The following is a 22,969-nucleotide window of genomic DNA, read 5'->3' as shown; positions in this document are numbered from 1 at the left end:
TTTACTAGCACTTGCGGATTACTGCAACATTTTTTCAAACTGAGTGTTTTTGGTTTTACTATTCTCTTTTGTGTCTTCAGGTTTCTTGGTGGTGTGTGAACATGATCGTACAGACTTGTTCACTGTGCAAGTAGCCCATGTGTTCCTGTTTCCATAATTGTTCTCTTGTGTCTACAAGACTGGGGAGTTCCACCACTCCTCTTGGGCTATCTGCACAAAAGCTGTTCTACCCTGTATGCACACATGGATTTTTCCTTTCTGAACCCTGTTCACACAGGTTATATACAGATGATCAGGTTTTTAAATACATCAGATAGGGATTGCATACATTAGTTAGGACTGCTCTGATAAGGGTATACCGTGAAGATTGGTAGAGCAGCTTAGTATACATTTTTTGCAAAAAACGTATCAACCAAATACCCTGTTTTTTACATCTTTTACTAGCACTTGCGGATTACTGCAACATTTTTTCAAACTGAGTGTTTTTGGTTTTACTATTCTCTTTTGTGTCTTCAGGTTTCTTGGTGGTGTGTGAACATGATCATACAGACTTGTTCACTGTGCAAGTAGCCCATGTGTTCCTGTTTCCATAATTGTTCTCTTGTGTCTACAAGACTGGGGAGTTCCACCACTCCTCTTGGGCTATCTGCACAAAAGCTGTTCTACCCTGTATGCACACATGGATTTTTCCTTTCTGAACCCTGTTCACACAGGTTATATACAGATGATCAGGTTTTTAAATACATCAGATAGGGATTGCATACATTAGTTAGGACTGCTCTGATAAGGGTATACCGTGAAGATTGGTAGAGCAGCTTAGTATACATTTTTTGCAAAAAACGTATCAACCAAATACCCTGTTTTTTACATCTTTTACTAGCACTTGCGGATTACTGCAACATTTTTTCAAACTGAGTGTTTTTGGTTTTACTATTCTCTTTTGTGTCTTCAGGTTTCTTGGTGGTGTGTGAACATGATCATACAGACTTGTTCACTGTGCAAGTAGCCCATGTGTTCCTGTTTCCATAATTGTTCTCTTGTGTCTACAAGACTGGGGAGTTCCACCACTCCTCTTGGGCTATCTGCACAAAAGCTGTTCTACCCTGTATGCACACATGGATTTTTCCTTTCTGAACCCTGTTCACACAGGTTATATACAGATGATCAGGTTTTTAAATACATCAGATAGGGATTGCATACATTAGTTAGGACTGCTCTGATAAGGGTATACCGTGAAGATTGGTAGAGCAGCTTAGTATACATTTTTTGCAAAAAACGTATCAACCAAATACCCTGTTTTTTACATCTTTTACTAGCACTTGCGGATTACTGCAACATTTTTTCAAACTGAGTGTTTTTGGTTTTACTATTCTCTTTTGTGTCTTCAGGTTTCTTGGTGGTGTGTGAACATGATCATACAGACTTGTTCACTGTGCAAGTAGCCCATGTGTTCCTGTTTCCATAATTGTTCTCTTGTGTCTACAAGACTGGGGAGTTCCACCACTCCTCTTGGGCTATCTGCACAAAAGCTGTTCTACCCTGTATGCACACATGGATTTTTCCTTTCTGAACCCTGTTCACACAGGTTATATACAGATGATCAGGTTTTTAAATACATCAGATAGGGATTGCATACATTAGTTAGGACTGCTCTGATAAGGGTATACCGTGAAGATTGGTAGAGCAGCTTAGTATACATTTTTTGCAAAAAACGTATCAACCAAATACCCTGTTTTTTACATCTTTTACTAGCACTTGCGGATTACTGCAACATTTTTTCAAACTGAGTGTTTTTGGTTTTACTATTCTCTTTTGTGTCTTCAGGTTTCTTGGTGGTGTGTGAACATGATCATACAGACTTGTTCACTGTGCAAGTAGCCCATGTGTTCCTGTTTCCATAATTGTTCTCGTGTCTACAAGACTGGGGAGTTCCACCACTCCTCTTGGGCTATCTGCACAAAAGCTGTTCTACCCTGTATGCACACATGGATTTTTCCTTTCTGAACCCTGTTCACACAGGTTATATACAGATGATCAGGTTTTTAAATACATCAGATAGGGATTGCATACATTAGTTAGGACTGCTCTGATAAGGGTATACCGTGAAGATTGGTAGAGCAGCTTAGTATACATTTTTTGCAAAAAACGTATCAACCAAATACCCTGTTTTTTACATCTTTTACTAGCACTTGCGGATTACTGCAACATTTTTTCAAACTGAGTGTTTTTGGTTTTACTATTCTCTTTTGTGTCTTCAGGTTTCTTGGTGGTGTGTGAACATGATCATACAGACTTGTTCACTGTGCAAGTAGCCCATGTGTTCCTGTTTCCATAATTGTTCTCTTGTGTCTACAAGACTGGGGAGTTCCACCACTCCTCTTGGGCTATCTGCACAAGAGCTGTTCTACCCTGTATGCACACATGGATTTTTCCTCTCTGAACCCTGTTCACACAGGTTATATACAGATGATCAGGTTTTTAAATACATCAGATAGGGATTGCATACATTAGTTAGGACTGCTCTGATAAGGGTATACCGTGAAGATTGGTAGAGCAGCTTAGTATACATTTTTTGCAAAAAACGTATCAACCAAATACCCTGTTTTTTACATCTTTTACTAGCACTTGCGGATTACTGCAACATTTTTTCAAACTGAGTGTTTTTGGTTTTACTATTCTCTTTTGTGTCTTCAGGTTTCTTGGTGGTGTGTGAACATGATCATACAGACTTGTTCACTGTGCAAGTAGCCCATGTGTTCCTGTTTCCATAATTGTTCTCTTGTGTCTACAAGACTGGGGAGTTCCACCACTCCTCTTGGGCTATCTGCACAAAAGCTGTTCTACCCTGTATGCACACATGGATTTTTCCTTTCTGAACCCTGTTCACACAGGTTATATACAGATGATCAGGTTTTTAAATACATCAGATAGGGATTGCATACATTAGTTAGGACTGCTCTGATAAGGGTATACCGTGAAGATTGGTAGAGCAGCTTAGTATACATTTTTTGCAAAAAACGTATCAACCAAATACCCTGTTTTTTACATCTTTTACTAGCACTTGCGGATTACTGCAACATTTTTTCAAACTGAGTGTTTTTGGTTTTACTATTCTCTTTTGTGTCTTCAGGTTTCTTGGTGGTGTGTGAACATGATCATACAGACTTGTTCACTGTGCAAGTAGCCCATGTGTTCCTGCTATAGCTGGCAGACTAAGGGTATGTGTACACGATGCAGATTTAGTGCAGAACTGCAGCAGATTTTTCTGCAGCAGAAACGCTGCAGAACTGCACTGTGATTTACAGTACAATGTAAATCAATGTGAAAAAAAAAAAGCTGTGCACATGGTGCAGAAAAATCTGCGCAGAAACGCTGCAGATTTCAAAGAAGTGCATGTCACTTTTGTGCAGTTCTGCAGCGTTTCTGCACCCCTCCATAACAGAAATCCATTGGTAAAAAACGCATGAAAACGCACCTGCGGATTCTGCCAGGAGATGCAGATTTTATGCAGAAAATTCTGCACCAAATCTGCATCGTGTGCACACAGCCTAGCTACTTTCACACATCAGGTTTTCAGTGTCAGGCTAAATCCGGCGAATGTTGGAAAAACTGGATCCGGCGCAGATTGTGAAAAACTGATGCGACGGATCCATTTTTTTGACTGATCCGACTAGCCTATCTAGGTTATTGGATAAAAAAAAATTTGGAGCATGCTCAGTTTAAAAAAACAGATCAGGCCGCCGGATCCGCTTTTTTCCGGATCCGCCTCCCATAGGCTTCCATTCTAGCAAACAGCCGGAAGCGCCGGATCCGGCGCTTCAGGCTTTTTCGCCGGAGATAAAAGACGTTGCAGTGGACGTTTTTTCAAGAAACCGGAAGAGCCAGATTTGCCGGATCCGGCGAAAACCGGACGAAACGCAATGTCATCCGGTGCAATCCAGCACTAATACAAGTCTATGGGAAAAAAGCCTGATCCGGCGGCAACATTCGCCTGATCCGGTTTTTTGAAATTTAGCCGGAATTAGCCTGACGGCGAAAACCTGATGTGTGAAAGTAGCCTAAGGGTACCGTCACATTTAGCGACGCTGCAGCGATTTAGACAACGATCCCGATCGCTGCAGCGTCACTGTGTGGTCGCTGGAGAGCTGTAAACGTAAAAAAAAAAAAACACTACATACTTACATTCCGGTGTCTGTCCTCCGGCGCTGTGCTTTCCTGCACTGTCAGCGCCGGCCAGCCGTAAAGCAGAGCGGTGACGTCATTTTGAATTTTTATTCTGTTAAACCAGAGAGTTATGTGACACAAAATAGTTAATAAATAACATTTCCCACACGTCTAAATCAGCACAATTTTGGAAACAAAATTTTTTTTTGCTAGGAAGTTATAAGGGTTAAAATTTGACCAGCGATTTCTCATTTTTACAACGAAATTTACAAAACCATTTTTTTTAAGGGACCACCTCACATTTGAAGTCAGTTTGTGGGGTCTATATGGCTGAAAATACCCAAAAGTGACACCATTCTAAAAACTGCACCCCTCAAGGTGCACAAAACCACATTCAAGAAGTTTATTAACCCTTCAGGTGCTTCACAGCAGCAGAAGCAACATGGAATGAAAAAATGAACATTTAACTTTTTAGTCACAAAAATGATCTTTTATCAACAATTTTTTATTTTCCCAATGGTAAAAGGAGAAACTGAACCACGAAAGTTGTTGTCCAATTTGTCCTGAGTACGCAGATACCTCATATGTGGGGGTAAACCACTGTTTGGGCGCACGGCAGGGCTTGGAAGGGAAGGAGCGCCATTTGACTTTTTGAATGAAAAATTGGCTGCACTCTTTAGCGGACACCATGTCACGTTTGGAGAGCCCCCGTGTGCCTAAACATTGGAGCTCCCCCACAAGTGACCCCATTTTGGAAACTGGACCCCCCAAGGAACTTATCTAGATGCCTAATGAGCACTTTAAACCCTCAGGTGCTTCACAAATTGATCCGTAAAAATGAAAAAGTACTTTTTTTTTCACAAAAAAATTCTTTTCGCCTCAATTTTTTCATTTTCACATGGGCAATAGGATAAAATAGATCCTAAAATTTGTTGGGCAATTTCTCCCGAGTACGCCGATACCTCATATGTGGGGGTAAACCACTGTTTGGGCACACGGCAGGGCTCGGAAGGGAAGGCGCGCCTTTTGACTTTTTGAATGGAAAATTAGCTCCAATTGTTAGCGGACACCATGTCGCGTTTGGAGAGCCCCTGTGTGCCTAAACATTGGAGCTCCCCCACAAGTGACCCCATTTTGGAAACTAGACTCCCCAAGGAACTTATCTAGATGCATATTGAGCACTTTAAACCCCCAGGTGCTTCACAGAAGTTTATAACGCAGAGCCATGAAAATAAAAAAAAAATTTTCTTTTCTCAAAAATGATTTTTTTTTAGCCTGGAATTTCCTATTTTGCCAAGGGTAATAGGAGAAATTGGACCACAAATGTTGTTGTCCAGTTTGTCCTGAGTACGCGGATACCCCATATGTGGGGGTAAACCACTGTTTGGGCGCACGGCAGGGCTCGGAAGGGAAGGCACGCCATTTGGCTTTTTAAATGGAAAATTAGCTCCAATCATTAGCGGACAACATGTCGCGTTTGGAGAGCCCCTGTGTGCCTAAACATTGGAGATCCCCCACAAATGACCCCATTTTGGAAACTAGACCCCCAATGGAACTAATCTAGATGTGTGGTGAGCACTTTGAACCCTCAAGTGCTTCACAGAAGTTTATAATGCAGAGCCATGAAAATAAAAAAAAAATTTTCTTTTCTCAAAAATGATTTTTTAGCCCGCAATTTTTTATTTTCCCAAGGGTAACAGGAGAAATTGGACCCCAAAAGTTGTTGTCCACTTTCTCCTGAGTACGCTGATACCCCATGTGTGGGGGTAAACCACTGTTTGGGCACACGTCAGGGCTCAGAAGGGAAGTAGTGACTTTTGAAATGCAGACTTTGATGGAATGGTCTGCGGACGTCACGTTGCATTTGCAGAGCCCCTGGTGTGCCTAAACAGTAGAAACCCCCCACAAGTGACCCCATTTTGTAAACTAGACCCGCCAAGGAACTTATCTAGATATGTGGTGAGCACTTTGAACCCCCAAGTGCTTCACAGACGTTTACAACGCAGAGCCGTGAAAATAAAAAATAATTTTTCTTTCCTCAAAAATGATGTTTTAGCAAGCAATTTTTTTATTTTCTCAAGGGTAACAGGAGAAATTGGACCCCAGTAATTGTTGCGCAGTTTGTCCTGAGTATGCTGGTACCCCATATGTGGGGGTAAACCACTGTTTGGGCACACGTCGGGGCTCGGAAGTGAGGGATCACCATTTGACTTTTTGAATACAAGATTGGCTGGAATCAATGGTGGCGCCATGTTGCGTTTGGAGACCCCCTGATGTGCCTAAACAGTGGAAACCCCTCAATTCTAACTCCAACACACCCCTAACCCTTATCCCAACTGTAGCCATAACCCTAACCACAACCCTAACCCCAACACACCCCTAACCCTAACCACGACCCTAATTCCAACCCAACCCTAACCCTAAGGCTATGTGCCCACGTTGCGGATTTGTGTGAGATTTTTCAGCACCATTTTTGAAAAATCCGCGGGTAAAAGGCACTGCGTTTTACCTGCGGATTTACCGCGGATTGCCAGTGTTTTTTGTGCGGATTTCACCTACAGATTCCTATTGAGGAACAGGTGTAAAACACTGCGGAATCCGCACAAAGAATTGACATGCTGCGGAAAATACAACGCAGAATTTCCGCGCGGTATTTTCTGGGCACAGCGGATTTGGTTTTCCATATGTTTACATGGTACTGTAAACCTGATGGAACACTGCTGCGGATCCGCAGCCAAATCCGCACCGTGTGCACATAGCCTAATTCTAAAGGTATGTGCACACGCTGCGGAAAACGCTGTGGATCCGCCGCAGTTTCCCATGAGTTTACAGTTCAATGTAAACCTATGGGAAACAAAAATCGCTGTACACATGCTGCAGAAAAACTGCACGGAAACGCAGCGGTTTACATTTCGCAGCATGTCACTTCTTTCTGCAGATTCCGCAGCGGTTTAACAACTGCTCCAATAGAAAATCGCAGTTGTAAAACCGCAGTGTAATGCGCAGAAAAACTGCGGTAAATCCGCGATAAATCCACAGCGGTTTAGCACTGCGGATTTATCAAATCCGCTGCGGAAAAATCCGCAGAGGACCAGAATACGTGTGCACATACTGAAACCCTAACCCTAGTTCTAACTCCAACCTTAGTGGAAAAAAAAAAGGGGGGGGGGGGGTCATTTACTGTTTTTTTTATTTTCATCACTGTGATGGTTTTATCATAGCGATCGAAATTCACATTGGCCGGCCGGCAGATTCGGTGGGCGCACTGCGCATGCGCCCGCCATTTTGGAAGACAGCGGCGCCCATGGAGAAGGCGGACGGACCCCGGGAGGCTCGGTAAGTATGATGGCGTGTGGGGGGGGAGCATGGAGGGGTGGATCGGAGCATGGGGGGGTGGATCGGAGCATGGGGGGGTGGATTTGAGTACGTGGGGGTGTATCGGAGTGCGGGGGGTGTATCGGAGTGCAGGGGGGTGGATCGGAGTGCAGGGGGGTTGGATTGGAGCACGGGGGGAGCGGACAGGAGGACGGGGGAGCGGAGCACAGATCGGAGGGCTGGGGGGGGGGGGGCGATCGGTGGGGTGGGGGGAGGTCACATCAGTGTTTCCAGCCATGGCCGATGATATTGCAGCATCGGCCATGGCTGGACTGTAATATTTCACCAGTTTTTTAGGTGAAATATTACAAATCGCTCTGATTGGCTGTTGAAAGTGAAACTGCCAATCAGAGCGATCGTAGCCACGGGGGGGAGGGAGGGGGGGGGGTGTGAAGCCACCCCCCCTGGGCTGAAGTACCACTCCCCCTGTCCCTGCAGATCAGGTGAAATTGGAGTTAACCCTTTCACCCGATCTGCAGGGACGCGATCTTTCCATGACCCCACATAGGCGTCATGGGTCGGATTGGCACCGACTTTCATGACGCCTACGTGGCGTCATGGGTCGGGAAGGGGTTAAGTAGAATAGTAATACTTGGAATGTTACTCCATTTAACTATTCATGGCCCTTTCCATCATGGTTGGTACTATCTCCCCCTCATCTCTGAGAGAGCCTTTAGTTTTTGAGCCCCATGACATCTGCTATATTGACTTCTGCTTTGCTGCCATTAATATGTTTCAGAGCTGCTATTGGTTTTAGCTTTCTTTACCCTTTTGATTCTTTCACATGCATGTGGGATGACTGATTTCTATTTTTTTATCCTTTTTTTTTTTCTTCTTAATTTAGAATAACTGTTTTAGAAAAAGACAAGAATGGGCATCTCTATAACAAGAAGAATGACTTCCGGATTGAGTACAGTACGCTTGAAGAGTATGAGCAAAAGCTGTCAAACAGCACAAAAGCAGACAGTATGCAGTTTATTTACTATATTAATGTGTTTTATCTGATGTATGTGTAAATCCTGTATTATATATGTGATACAGGCTGATTTTTTTTTTTTTTCCTTTTGTTTTTGTTCACAGAAAATAAAACTGAACAACAACTCGCAAAAATCCACAACAATGTCCGACGGCTGCAGCTCCAGCTTAAAGATGTCAGACCTACTCCAGAGTGTAAGTACGCTGCACAGAGATGCACACCGCAACTGTAAATGCAAATCTGCTAATTACTATGGTACGGGTTTATGTACAGGGCTTTAAAACAAAAATTAGAAACCGGCAGACCAGTATGCTTTAGGCCGGTTTCACACGTCAGTGGCTACGGTACGTGAGGTGACAGTTTCCTCACGTACCGGAGCCACTGACACACGTAGACACAAAAATCAATGCATCTGTGCAGATGTCATTGATTTTTTGCGGACCGTGTCTCCGTGTGCCAAACACAGAGACATGTCAGTGTTCGTGGGAGCGCACGTATTACACGGACCCATTAAAGTCAACGGGTCTGTGTAAAACACGTACCGCACACGGACGTAGTCCGTGTGCAGTCCGTGTGCCGTGCAGGGGACAGCGCTACATTAAGCGCTGTCCCCCCCACTGGTGCTGAAGCTGCGATTCATATCCTCCCTGCAGCAGCGTTTGCTGTAGAGAAGATATGAATAATCGTGTTTAAAATAAAGATCTATGTGCCCACCGCCCTCCCACCCCCTGTGCCCCCCCCCACCTCCCCCCCCCCCCCCCCCCCCCGCTGTTCTGAAAATACTCACCCAGCCCCCTCATTGGCTGTCGCTGCTTCCTGTCCTGGTCGCACCTTCTACTGCAGAGGTGTCAAACTGCATTCCTCGAGGGCTGCACACAGGTCATGTTTTCAGGATTTCCTTAGTATTGCACAGGTGATGGAATCATTCTGTGCAGGTGATTAAATCATCACCTGTGCAACACAAGGAAATCCTGAAAACATGACCTGTTTGCAGCCCTCGAGGAATGCAGTTTGACACCTCTGTTCTAAAAAGCTATCACAGTATAGAAATGAATAATTAGAGTAACTAAATATTGGGGATCACCGCTAAGCTCTAATGTGTAAATTAAAAACTAAATTTTATTAAATACGTCTAAAATACAACAATATGTGAAAAAGCGCCAACACCAATAAACTAAAATACCAAGACACCCTGGGAAGGGTGCCTGACCCTATATAACCTCTCTCACCCTGCCTGACAGCGGAGGTTGGCACCCTAAAACCTGCGCCTTGGCGCCCCCACTCGTCGGCGGCTCTCCCTTTCTGCCCTGTTATGCCCAAAACTTTGGCAGGGGAGTGAGAAAAGGCACTAAAGGGTGCAAAAGGATAGTATGAGGAAAAGTAAATATGTACTGCTTGTCTTCAAATGATAGAGTTGGTTTTAGACTGGAACTAATGTCATAACTAATACTCTAGCTAACTTTAGAATACTGCTACTAGCACACACTACTACTGCTTCCAAAATGAACAACGGTAGGCTTCTTATATAGATAAACAATATCTGATAAAGGCTATTACTGATGGTACAAGCAGATATTAAAACACTACTGTCTTATTACTATGGATAGAGGAAACAGAATGGAAGATAGATAGATCATACATACTCTTAATCTTCTTAATGATACATAGTCCACAAAATACAACCAAAGATGGAAAAAAATGGGGGTGGACTAGACCAGATGTATTTTGTCACAAATGTTATATGTCTAGAAACCTTTTACAGAAAAAGAAAAGTTCTAACCATACCGTAGCAGTAATTAGTTGCTGTGTATTATGTCCATACACAGCAAATTGGTCAGACCAAGCACCACATACTAATCCCCATAATGCAGCAAAACTCCGGTATAAATACACACAGAGTGCCACGATACAAAGCACATCTCAAATAATGCGATCGACTGCATGCCACAGTGGTGTGACACAGAACACACTCTGCCACAATAATGTGACATAGAACACACTCAACGCGTTTCCCCTCTGCTGAGGTTCATCAGGAGTACGAAGATAAATCAGTGCCAAAGATACATGACATGTTTGAATAAGTTAAGCCTGGTGATACTTAGCTTTCGCAGTCATATTGGAACCGGCTTGGTGGCCAGAACATAAGAGTCAATCCTCCCTTAACCCCTCTGTGACCTTAGACGTACTATCCCGTCGAGGTGCCCTGGGCTTATCTGACCCTGGACGGGATAGTACGTCATAGCCGATCGGCCGCGCTCACGGGGGGAGCGCGGCCGATCGCGGCCGGGTGTCAGCTGCTTATCGCAGCTGACATCCGGCACTATGTGCCAGGAGCGGTCACGGACCGCCCCCGGCACATTAACCCCTGGCACACCGCGATCAAAGATGATCGCGATGTGCCGGCGGTGCAGGGAAGCACCGCGCAGGGAGGGGGCTCCCTGCGGGCTTCCCTGAGCCCCCCGCAGCAACGCGATGTGATCGCGTTGCTGCGAGGGTCTCCTCACCTCCCTCCCTGCTCGAGCCCCGGATCCAAGATGGCCGCGGATCCGGGTCCTGCAGGGAGGGAGGTGGCTTCACAGAGCCTGCTTAGAGCAGGCACTGTGAAGCCTGCAGCGCTGCATGTCAGATCAGTGATCTGACAGAGTGCTGTGCAAACTGTCAGATCACTGATCTGTGATGTCCCCCCCTGGGACAAAGTAAAAAAAAAAATTTTCCAAATGTGTAAAAAAAAATTAAAAAAAATATTCCAAAATAATGAAAAAAAAAAAAAAAATATTATTCCCATAAATACATTTCTTCATCTAAATAAAAAAAAAAAAACAATAAAAGTACACATATTTAGTATCGCCGCGTCCGTAACGACCCGACCTATAAAACTGTCCCACTAGTTAACCCCTTCAGTAAACACCGTAAGAAAAAAAAAAAAAAAAACGAGGCAAAAAACAACGCTTTATTATCATACCGCCGAACAAAAAGTGGAATAACACGCGATCAAAAGGACAGATATAAATAACCATGGTACCGCTGAAAGCGTCATATTGTCCCGCAAAAAAAGAGCCGCCATACAGCATCATCAGCAAAAAAATAAAAAAGTTATAGTCCTGAGAATAAAGCGATGCAAAAATAATTATTTTTTCTGTAAAATAGTTTTTATCGTATAAAAGCACCAAACCATAAAAAAATGATATAAATGAGGTATCGCTGTAATCGTACTGACCCGAAGAATAAAACTGATTTATCAATTTTACCAAACGCGGAACGGTATAAACGCCTCCCCCAATAGAAATTCATGAATAGCTGGCTTTTGGTCATTCTTCCTCACAAAAATCGGAATAAAAAGCGATAAAAAAATGTCACGTGCCCAAAAATGTTTTCAATAAAAACGTCAACTCGTCCCGCAAAAAACAAGACCTCACATGACTCTGTGGACCAAAATATGGAAAAATTATAGCTCTCAAAATGTGGTATTGCAAAAAATATTTTTTGCAATAAAAAGGGTCTTTCAGTGTGTGACGGCTGCCAATCATAAAAATCCTCTAAAAAACTCGCTATAAAAGTAAATCAAACCCCCCTTCATCACCCCCTTAGTTAGGGAAAAATAAAAAAAAATGTATTTATTTCCATTTTCCCATTAGGGCTAGGGTTAGGGCTAGGGTTAGGGCTAGGGCTAGGGTTAGGGCTAGGGTTAGGGTTAGGGCTAGGGTTAGGGCTAGGGTTAGGGCTAGGGTTAGGGTTAGGGTTGGGGCTACAGTTAGGGTTGGGGCTAAAGTTAGGGTTTAGATTACATTTACAGTTGGGAATAGGGTTGGGATTAGGGTTAGGGGTGTGTCAGGGTTAGAGGTGTGGTTAGGGTTACCGTTGGAATTAGGGTTAGGGGTGTGTTTAGATTAGGGTTTCAGTTATAATTGGGGGGTTTCCACTGTTTCGGCACATCAGGGGCTCTCCAAACACGACATGGCGTCCGATCTCAATTCCAGCCAATTCTGCGTTGAAAAAGTAAAACAGTGCTCCTTCCCTTCCGAGCTCTCCTGTGTGCCCAAACAGGGGTTTACCCCAACATATGGGGTATCAGCGTACTCAGGACAAATTGGACAACAACTTTTGTGGACCAATTTCTCCTGTTACCCTTGGGAAAATACAAAACTGGGGGCTAAAAAATAATTTTTGTGGGAAAACAAAAAGATATTTTATTTTCACGGCTCTGCGTTATAAACTGTAGTGAAACACTTGGGGGTTCAAAGTTCTCACAACACATCTAGATAAGTTCATTGAGGGGTCTAGTTTCCAATATGGGGTCACTTGTGGGGGGTTTCTACTGTTTAGGTACATTAGGGGCTCTGCAAACGCAATGTGACGCCTGCAGACCAATCCATCTAAGTCTGCATTCCAAATGATGCTCCTTCCCTTCCGAGCCCTCCCATGCGCCCAAACGGTGGTTCCCCCCCACATATCGGGTATCAGCGTACTCAGGACAAATTGGACAACAACATTTAGGGTCCAATTTCTCCTGCTAACCTTGGAAAAATACAAAACTGGGATCTAAAATATAATTTTTGTGGAAAAAAAAATATTTTTTATTTGCATGGCTCTGCGTTATAAACTGTAGTGAAATACTTGGGGGTTCAAAGCTCTCACAACACATCAAGATGAGTTCCTTAGGGGGTCTACTTTCCAAAATGGTGTCACTTGTGGGGGGTTTCTACTGTTTAGGTACATTAGGGGCTCTGCAAACGCAATGTGACGCCTGCAGACCATTCCATCTAAGTCTGCATTCCAAATGGCGCTCCTTCCCTTCCGAACCCTCCCATGCGCCCAAACGGTGGTTCCCCCCCACATATGGGGTATCAGCGTACTCAGGACAAATTGGACAACAACTTTTGGGGTCCAATTTCTCCTGTTACCCTTGGGAAAATACAAAACTGGGGGCTAAAAAATAATTTTTGTGGGAAAAAAATTTTGTTTTATTTTTATGGCTCTGCATTATAAACTTCTGTGAAGCCCTTGGTGGGTCAAAGTGCTCACCACACATCCAGATAAGTTCCTTAGGGGGTCTACTTTCCAAAATGGTGTCACTTGTGGGGGGTTTCAATGTTTAGGCACATCAGTGGCTCTCCAAACGCAACATGGCGTCCCATCTCAATTCCTGTCAATTTTGCATTGAAAAGTCAAACGGCGCTCCTTCCCTTCCGAGCTCTCCCATGCGCCCAAACAGTGGTTTACTGCCACATATGGGGTATCAGCGTACTCGGGACAAATTGGACAACAACTTTTGAGGTCCAATTTCTTCTCTTACCCTTGGAAAAATAAAACAAATTGGAGCTGAAGTAAATTTTTTGTGTAAAAAAGTTAAATGTTCATTTTTATTTAAACATTCCAAAAATTCCTATTAAACACCTGAAGGGTTAATAAACTTCTTGAATGTGGTTTTGAGCACCTTGAGGGGTGCAGTTTTTAGAATGGTGTCACACTTGGGCATTTTCTATCATATAGACCCCTCAAAATGACTTCAAATGAGACGTGGTCCCTAAAAAAAAATGGTGTTGTAAAAATGAGAAATTGCTGGTCAACTTTTAACCCTTATAACTCCCTAACAAAAAAAAAAATTGGTTCCAAAATTATGCTGATGTAAAGAAGACATGTGGGAAATGTTACTTATTAAGTATTTTGTGTGACATATCTCTGTGATTTAATTGCATAAAAATTCAAAGTTTGAAAATTGTGAAATTTTCAAAATTTTCGCCAAATTTCCGTTTTTTTCACAAATAAACGCAGGTACTATCAAAGAAATTTTACCACTATCATGAAGTACAATATGTCACGAGAAAACAATGTCAGAATCACCAGGATCCGTTGAAGCGTTTCGGAGTTATAACCTCATAAAGGGACAGTGGTCAGAATTGTAAAAATTGGCCTGGTCATTAACGTGCAAACCACCCTTGGGGGTAAAGGGGTTAATGATGATGCCTGGTGTTGTATACCCACCCTCCTTTCTTATATACTAAACCTAAATAGCTTATTACCTGCACCTGTTAATGACAGCCTACGTGTAATGTCCCCCCTTAGGCATCGCGATTCAGATCCACCGCGCATGACCGGAAGTCTCAGCCTCACCAAAAACAAAGTAGTGATGAAAGCGAAACTAAAGCAACTGCGCATGTTCAGGAGCACAAAAATAAAGTTCCCCCGGTTCAGATGGTGCACAAATGTAGTTCCGAGGGTGGACGCATCGGCGTCCGATAAAACCCTCCACTAGACAATAAACCAAACGAAGATGCGCAGGCGCAAAACCGACCTATGTGCAGCCAGGGTTGGGAGCGCCTGAAAACATACGCCCCCGGAAAAATGTACACACCACAATGGGTCCGGGAGGAAGAGCGCTATATGGCAATGACGCGCATGCTCAGTTAGAACCCCCTGTTATAATATAAATAGTGTCCTGCTGTTAAGATACACCAAGGATATAATAGGGTAACATATAGGTAGAAGATGAGGTTGTTACCTTAAAAGATGACCAGAGAAGTACAACTATAATACTATATATATATTGACCAAATGCAACGGAGGGAAGGGGGGGGTATTAACGAAAAGAAAATGTAATAGGATACTATAGTGCCCACAAGATGCATGGGCACTAAAAAACAAGATGAAAAATCCAATAATGGGATAAAGTACTTAATGTCACACTAGCCTATCATGGCCGATAGAAGTGACCAGGTTTTGATAATCTTGCAGGCCAAAGAAGGATACTGTGTTAATGCATGTAAAAGGACACTTATATAAGAAAATATTAGTATTAATTAATTAATAAATTTTTTCAGGCGCTCCCAACCCTGGCTGCACATAGGTCGGTTTTGCGCCTGCGCATCTTCGTTTGGTTTATTGTCTAGTGGAGGGTTTTATCGGACGCCGATGCGTCCACCCTCGGAACTACATTTGTGCACCATCTGAACCGGGGGAACTTTATTTTTGTGCTCCTGAACATGCGCAGTTGCTTTAGTTTCGCTTTCATCACTACTTTGTTTTTGGTGAGGCTGAGACTTCCGGTCATGCGCGGTGGATCTGAATCGCGATGCCTAAGGGGGGACATTACACGTACGCTGTCATTAACAGGTGCAGGTAATAAGCTATTTAGGTTTAGTATATAAGAAAGGAGGGTGGGTATACAACACCAGGCATCATCATTAAGGGAGGATTGACTCTTATGTTCTGGCCACCAAGCCGGTTCCAATATGACTGCGAAAGCGAAGTATCACCAGGCTTAACTTATTCAAACATGTCATGTATCTTTGGCACTGATTTATCTTCGTACTCCTGATGAACCTCAGCAGAGGGGAAACGCGTTGAGTGTGTTCTATGTCACATTATTGTGGCAGAGTGTGTTCTGTGTCACACCACTGTGGCATGCAGTCGATCGCATTATTTGAGATGTGCTTTGTATCGTGGCACTCTGTGTGCATTTATACCGGAGTTTTGCTGCATTATGGGGATTAGTATGTGGTGCTTGGTCTGACCAATTTGCTGTTTATGGACATAATACACAGCAACTAATTACTGCTACGGTATGGTTAGAACTTTTCTTTTTCTGTAAAAGGTTTCTAGACATATAACATTTGTGACAAAATACATCTGGTCTAGTCCACCCCCATTTTTTTTCCATCTTTGGTTGTATTTTGTGGACTATGTATCATTAAGAAGATTAAGAGTATATATGATCTATCTATCTTCCATTCTGTTTCCTCTATCCATAGTAATAAGACAGTAGTGTTTTAATATCTGCTTGTACCATCAGTAATAGCCTTTATCAGATATTGTTTATCTATATAAGAAGCCTACCGTTGTTCATTTTGGAAGCAGTAGTAGTGTGTGCTAGCAGCAGTATTCTAAAGTTAGCTAGAGTATTAGTTATGACATTAGTTCCAGTTTAAAACCAACTCTATCATTTGAAGACAAGCAGTACATATTTACTTTTCCTCATACTATCCTTTTGCACCCTTTAGTGCCTTTTCTCACTCCCCTGCCAAAGTTTTGGGCATAACAGGGCAGAAAGGGAGAGCCGCCGACGAGTGGGGGCGCCAAGGCGCAGGTTTTAGGGTGCCAACCTCCTCTGTCAGGCAGGGTGAGAGAGGTTATATAGGGTCAGGCACCCTTCCCAGGGTGTCTCGGTATTTTAGTTTATTGGTGTTGGCGCTTTTTCACATATTGTTGTATTTTAGACGTATTTAATAAAATTTAGTTTTTAATTTACACATTACACCTCTGTTCTACTGTATGCGGTCACGTGGGGCCGCTCATTTACAGTCATGAATATGCGGCTCCACCTCCCATAGGGGTAAAGCTTCGGCTATGCCGCACTCCTTCCATTTTTGGATAATGGATTGAGTGCTCCATGTGATTTCAGAGCTTTGATTGTTTTTTTTTCCCTTATAACCTATTCTTGCTTTAGTTTTTTCCATAACTTTATCCCTGACCTGTTTGGTGTGTTCCTTGGTTTTCATTATGCTAGTTTGATACCTATTGTTCTCAAATAAACCTGTGAGGCCTTCATAGAACAACTGCAATTATACTGAGAACAAATTGCACACTGCTAGACTCAATTTACTAATTATATTACTTGTGGAAGTAATTGGTCACTGAGGATTTTATTTAGGAGTATCAGACTACAAGGCGACTGTTATGACCTGGTGGTTAGGAGCACCCGGCACGACCTGATAGTTAAACCTCATACAGGACGAGCTCTGGGATGTGGGAGCTCTGCTGACCGCAAGCCCTAATCCTATCACACACACTAGAAATAGCCGTGGAGCGCTCCTGACCAGACCTAGGCGCCTCGTCACAGCCTAAGAACTATCTAGCCCTAGAGATAGAAAATAAAGCCTACCTTGCCTCAGAGAAATTCCCCAAAGGTAAAGGAAGCCCCCCACATATATTGACTGTGAGTAAAGATGAAAGTCACAAACGCAGAAATGAAACAGGTTTCAGCAACGGGAGGCCAGACTTTCTAAATAGAGGATAGGAAAGGTAACTTTGCGATCAGCAGCACAAAAACCTACAAAAGACCACGCAGAGTGTGCAAAAAAGACCTCCGCACCGACTCACGGTGCGAAGGGGCCACTCTGCATTCCAGAGCTTCCAGCTAGCAAGACAAAATCATGAAAACCAGCTGGACAAGAAAACAGAGAACAAAATAAGACTATAATGAACTTAGCTTCTGCAGGAGAAGGCAGGTCACCAGAGAGATCCAGGAGCGAACTGAACGAATGCAAAAACATTGACAGCTGGCATGGAGTAACGATCTGAGAGGAGTTAAATAGAGCAGCCAACCAAAGGATAAACCACGTCACCTGTGTAAGGAACCTCAGAAGCAGCAGCTTCACTCATAGACACCAGAGGGAGCCCATAGACAGAACTCGCCGAAGTACCATTCACGACCACAGGAGGGAGTTCGACAACAGAATTCACAACAGGCGACTGAATATAAATACACGTCATAATTTTCAGATTTATATTTTTTAAATGATTAAATAACCATGAAACATTTACTTTACACTTCAGAAATACTTGCTACTTAGTGTTGATATTCACATAAATTGCCTATAAAATACATTAATCTTGTGGTTGTAATAAGAGAAAATGTGGAAAAGTTCACGGGGTATGAATACTTTTTCAAGGAACTGTACATGGCCAGTAGAAATTTATAACCATAAACAGACGCTGTTCATTGAATTAAATTACGGTATCTTTTGCATAGCACAAAAGATGATCATTCTCAGCGGTGCCTCATCCTGTACAAACTGCCAAGAACAGTGCATCCCGCATAGTGCTCGATTTATGACAGATTAGTGCTCATCAATTACTGCCTGTGTAAACATTTATGTTTGCCAATCGGCAGTCGTTTAGTGCCGACAGTTGGTCAGTGTAAGTGAACCATTAGGCCTGAGTCACATAGCACTCGGACCACTGTTAGGCCATGTGCACACGTTCAGTTTTTTTCGCGCTAAAAACGCTATAACAACTCATTAAAAACGCATACATTATGCATTCTCTCATTTAGAATGCATTCTGCATGTTTTGTGCACATGGATGCGTTTTTTTCTGCGAAAAAAACGCATCACGGTTAAAAAATGTGCATGTTCATTATTTTTGCGGATTTTCTGCATTTTTCCCGCAATTCTATGCATTTGGGAAAAAACGCACGAAAAAGCGTAAAAAAACGCGAGAAAAACCCATGCGGATTTCTGGCAGAAATGTCCGGTTTTTGTCAGGAAAATTTCTGCAAGAAATCCTGACGTGTGCACATACCCTTAATCTCACATCAACTTTTTTTCTCTGGTGTATTCTGCGTGCGAGTGAAATTGCAGCATGCTGCGATTGTACGCGTATATTGGCCGAGTCTTACCAATGCAAGTCTATGAGTGCGAGAAAAAAATTGGACGCCACACGGACCATCAGTGTCACTTGCGAGAAATACGCACACATTTTCCTCATTTCTGCCCATTGAGCCATTAAATTCATTGGGGAAAAGCAGTGAGAAATGTAAAGCCATACGCATGTCATACGGATACTTAGTTGCAAGAAAAGCGCATTGCAAACGGATTACACACGGATGACTATACGGCGAATACTTGTGCGACTCTTGGCCGAGAAAATTGGACCGATTTTTCAAACGTTGGCGCCGGACTTAGGGTATGTGTCCACGGTCCGGTTTCCATCCGGATTAGCTGCGGGTTGAACACTGCATACAACCGCAGCGTTCAACCCGCAGCGTCCAGATGTTACAGCATAGTGGAGGGGATTTTATGAAATCCCGTCCCCACTATGCGTGCGAACACGCACCCGGCGGCCCTGCGTTTACGGACATGCGGCACATCTTTTTAGAACGCAGCATGTCTGTTTAAATCACAGGGCCCTATGCATAGGGTGCGGAGGTTCTGGATGTGTGCAATGAACACATCCGGAATCACCGCGCGTACAGAAGGGGGCGGCGATTTGGGCAGTGACAGTGGACACGCACCTTTATGCCGGCGTCACACTTGCGAGTTTTACGGACGTAAGAGCGCAGAAACTACGTCCGTAAAACTCGCAAAAAATACGGCACAATTATTCTCTATGCCCCTGCTCCTATCTGCCGTTTTACACTGATCAGTATTATACTGCTTTCTACGGCCGTAGAAAATCGCAGCATGCTGCGTTTGTCACCGTATTGCGCAAATAAAACGTCAATGAAAGTCTATGGAAGCCCCAAAAATACGGATTACACACGGACCAGCAGTGTGACTTGCGAGGAATACGCAGCGCTGTTAGAGAGAAAAGCCGGCAATTCAGTGCGGTGTACAGTAAAATCACACTGACAGCTTACAGTAGAATAGGTAGAATAAATGTGTACACATAGAATAGGTGTATATATATATATATATATATATATATATATATATATATATATATATATATATATATATAATTGTCTAAGGGTTTTTCCGTCTGTCTGTCTGTCCTGGAAATCCCGCGTCTCTGGTCGAGGCCTGGCGGCCTCGACCAATCAATCAGCGACGGGCACAGCGACGATGATGTCATAAAGGACGTAGACATCCCGCGTCTGATTGGTTGAGGCCTGGCGGCCTCGACCAATCAGCAACGGGCACAGTATCGACGTAGATGTCATAATGGTTGCCATGGCGACGATGATGTCATAAAGGTTGCCTCGACCAATCAGCGACGGGCACAGTCTGCCGCAAATTCTGGAATCATCATTGTCCATATACTACGGGGACATGCATATTCTAGAATACCCGATGCGTTAGAATCGGGCCACAATCTAGTATATATATATATATATATATATGTGTCATTGAGACACATATATGTATATATATTAATATTTCATCCAGCGCGATATAGCAGAAAGACGGTAATTCAATTACCGGCTTTTGCTTTCTCCTTCCTAAACCCGACATGATATGAGACATGGTTTACATACAGTAAACCATCTCATATCCCCATTTTTTTTTTGCATATTCCACACTACTAATGTTAGTAGTGTGTATATGCAAAATTTGGCCGTTCTAGCTAGTAAATTAAGGGGTTAAATGGCGGAAAAAATTGGCGTGGGCTCCCGCACAATTTTCTCCGCCAGAGTGGAAAAGCCAGTGACTGAGGGCAGATATTAATAGCCTGGAGAGGGTCCATGGTTATTGGCCTCCCCTGGCTAAAAACATCTGCCCCCAACCACCCCAGAAAAGGCACATCTGGAAGATGCGCCTATTCTGGCACTTGGCCACTCTCTTCCCATTCCCGTGTAGCGGTGGGATATGGGGTAATGAAGGGTTAATGTCACCTTGCTATTGTAAGGTGACATTAAGCCAAATTAATAATGGAGAGGCGTCAATTATGACACCTATCCATTATTAATCCAATACTAGTAAAGGGTTAAATAAAAAAACACACACATTATTAAAAATTAATTTAATGAAAAAAACACAAAGGTTGTTGTATTAATTTATTCTACTCTCAATCCACTCACTGAAGACCCTCGATCTGTAAATCTAAAAAAAAAAATAAACCAAGAATATACATACCTTCCGAGGATCTGTAAGGTCCAACGATGTAAATCCATCTGAAGGGGTTAAAATATTTTGCAGGCAGGAGTTCTGCTAATGCAACGCTACTCCTGCCTGCAAAACCCCAGCGAATGAAGGTAAAGTAGGTCAATGACCTATATTTAGCTTCATTTGCGATGAGGCGCCCTCTGCTGGCTGTTCCTAGATCGTGGGAACTTTCCTAGAAAGCTCCCAGGCTCAAGATCATAAGAGGGCGCCCTCTGCTGGTTGTCCTCATATGAACTCGAGCCAGGGAGCTTTCTAGGAAAGTTCCCACGATCTAGGAACAGCCAGCAGAGGGCGCCTCATCGCAAATGAAGCTAAATATAGGTCATTGACCTACTTTACCTTCATTCGCTGGGGTTTTGCAGGCAGGAGTAGCGTTGCATTAGCAGAACTCCTGCCTGCAAAATATTTTAACCCCTTCAGATGGATTTACATCGTTGGACCTTACAGATCCTCGGAAGGTATGTATATTCTTGGTTTATTTTTTTTTTTAGATTTACAGATCGAGGGTCTTCAGTGAGTGGATTGAGAGTAGAATAAATTAATACAACAACCTTTGTGTTTTTTTCATTAAATTAATTTTTAATAATGTGTGTGTTTTTTTTTTTTTAACCCTTTACTAGTATTGGATTAATAATGGATAGGTGTCATAATTGACGCCTCTCCATTATTAATTTGGCTTAATGTCACCTTACAATAGCAAGGTGACATTAACCCTTCATTACTCCATATCCCACCGCTACACGGGAATGGGAAGAGAGTGGCCAAGTGCCAGAATAGGCGCATCTTCCAGATGTGCCTGTTCTGGGGTGGCTGGGGGCAGATGTTTTTAGCCAGGGGGGCCAATAACCGTGGACCCTCTCCAGGCTATTAATATCTGCCCTCAGTCACTGGCTTTACTACTCTGGCGGAGAAAATTGTGCGGGAGCCCACGCCAATTTTTTCCGCCATTTAACCCCTTAATTTACTAGCTAGAACGGCCAAATTTTGCATATACACACTACTAACATTAGTAGTGTGGAATATGCAAAAAAAAATGGGGATATGAGATGGTTTACTGTATGTAAACCATGTCTCATATAATGTCGGCTTTTAGGAAGGAGAAAGCAAAAGCCGGTAATTGAATTACCGGCTTTCTGCTATATCGCGTTGGATGAAATATTAATATATATACATATAAGTGTCTACTGATATATATATATATATATATATATATATAACAGTATATATGGGTTTTTTTTTTTTTTTTTTTTTTAACACATGGATCCCTTGTATAGCCGTATGTCGGTTTTGCAAGCCTGCGATAAAAACACGCATTACGGCTGCCATACGGATTACATACGGAGGATGCCATGCGCAAAAAACGGTGACACACCCTGCCTACGGAGGAGCTACGGACCACTATTTTCGGGACTTTTCAGCGTATTACGGCCGTAATATACGGACCGTATTTTCATATGCTGTGTGTGACGCCGGCCTTAGAGTAACCGCAGCTTATCTTTTGGAGCTGTTAAACCAGTAATGGTTGATCACTATATTACACCAGATGTCACATTTCAATATTTCTCTTGCAGTTGTTGAGAGGCTTAGAGAAATGATGGAAGAAGTAGATAATGCAGTTACTGCTTTTAAGGAAGAACAAAGGATAATGTAAGTTACAAAAACTTAACTGTAATTTTATGACCATTTAGTATTCTTCCCTTCTTTGCTTACAATGAATACTATAAAAAAGGAAGGAACCCTGCAGACCAGTACCCTATGCAGTGGGGAACATAAGTATTTGATATACTGAAGATTTTGCAAGTTTTCCCACCAACAAAGAATGTAATTTTTTATCGTAGGTACATTTCAACTG

General features: G+C 42.9%; 1 protein-coding gene across 1 annotated transcript in view; it reads left to right on the top strand.

The window, feature by feature from the left end:
* The window catches only part of CCDC112 (coiled-coil domain containing 112), a 75,647-nt gene that overhangs the window by 29,971 nt on the left and 22,707 nt on the right, over positions 1–22,969 (top strand). Inside the window, exons 3-5 of the mRNA XM_069753052.1 lie at positions 8,384–8,505; positions 8,620–8,709; positions 22,689–22,764. Of these exons, the coding sequence (XP_069609153.1) occupies positions 8,384–8,505; positions 8,620–8,709; positions 22,689–22,764 (288 nt within the window). The remainder of the gene's footprint in view (positions 1–8,383; positions 8,506–8,619; positions 8,710–22,688; positions 22,765–22,969) is intronic.

The sequence above is a fragment of the Ranitomeya imitator genome, chromosome 1, assembly GCF_032444005.1.
Source record: "Ranitomeya imitator isolate aRanImi1 chromosome 1, aRanImi1.pri, whole genome shotgun sequence".
In the NCBI taxonomy this organism is placed as follows: domain Eukaryota; kingdom Metazoa; phylum Chordata; class Amphibia; order Anura; family Dendrobatidae; genus Ranitomeya; species Ranitomeya imitator.
This window is presented reverse-complemented; position numbering and strand designations above follow the sequence as displayed.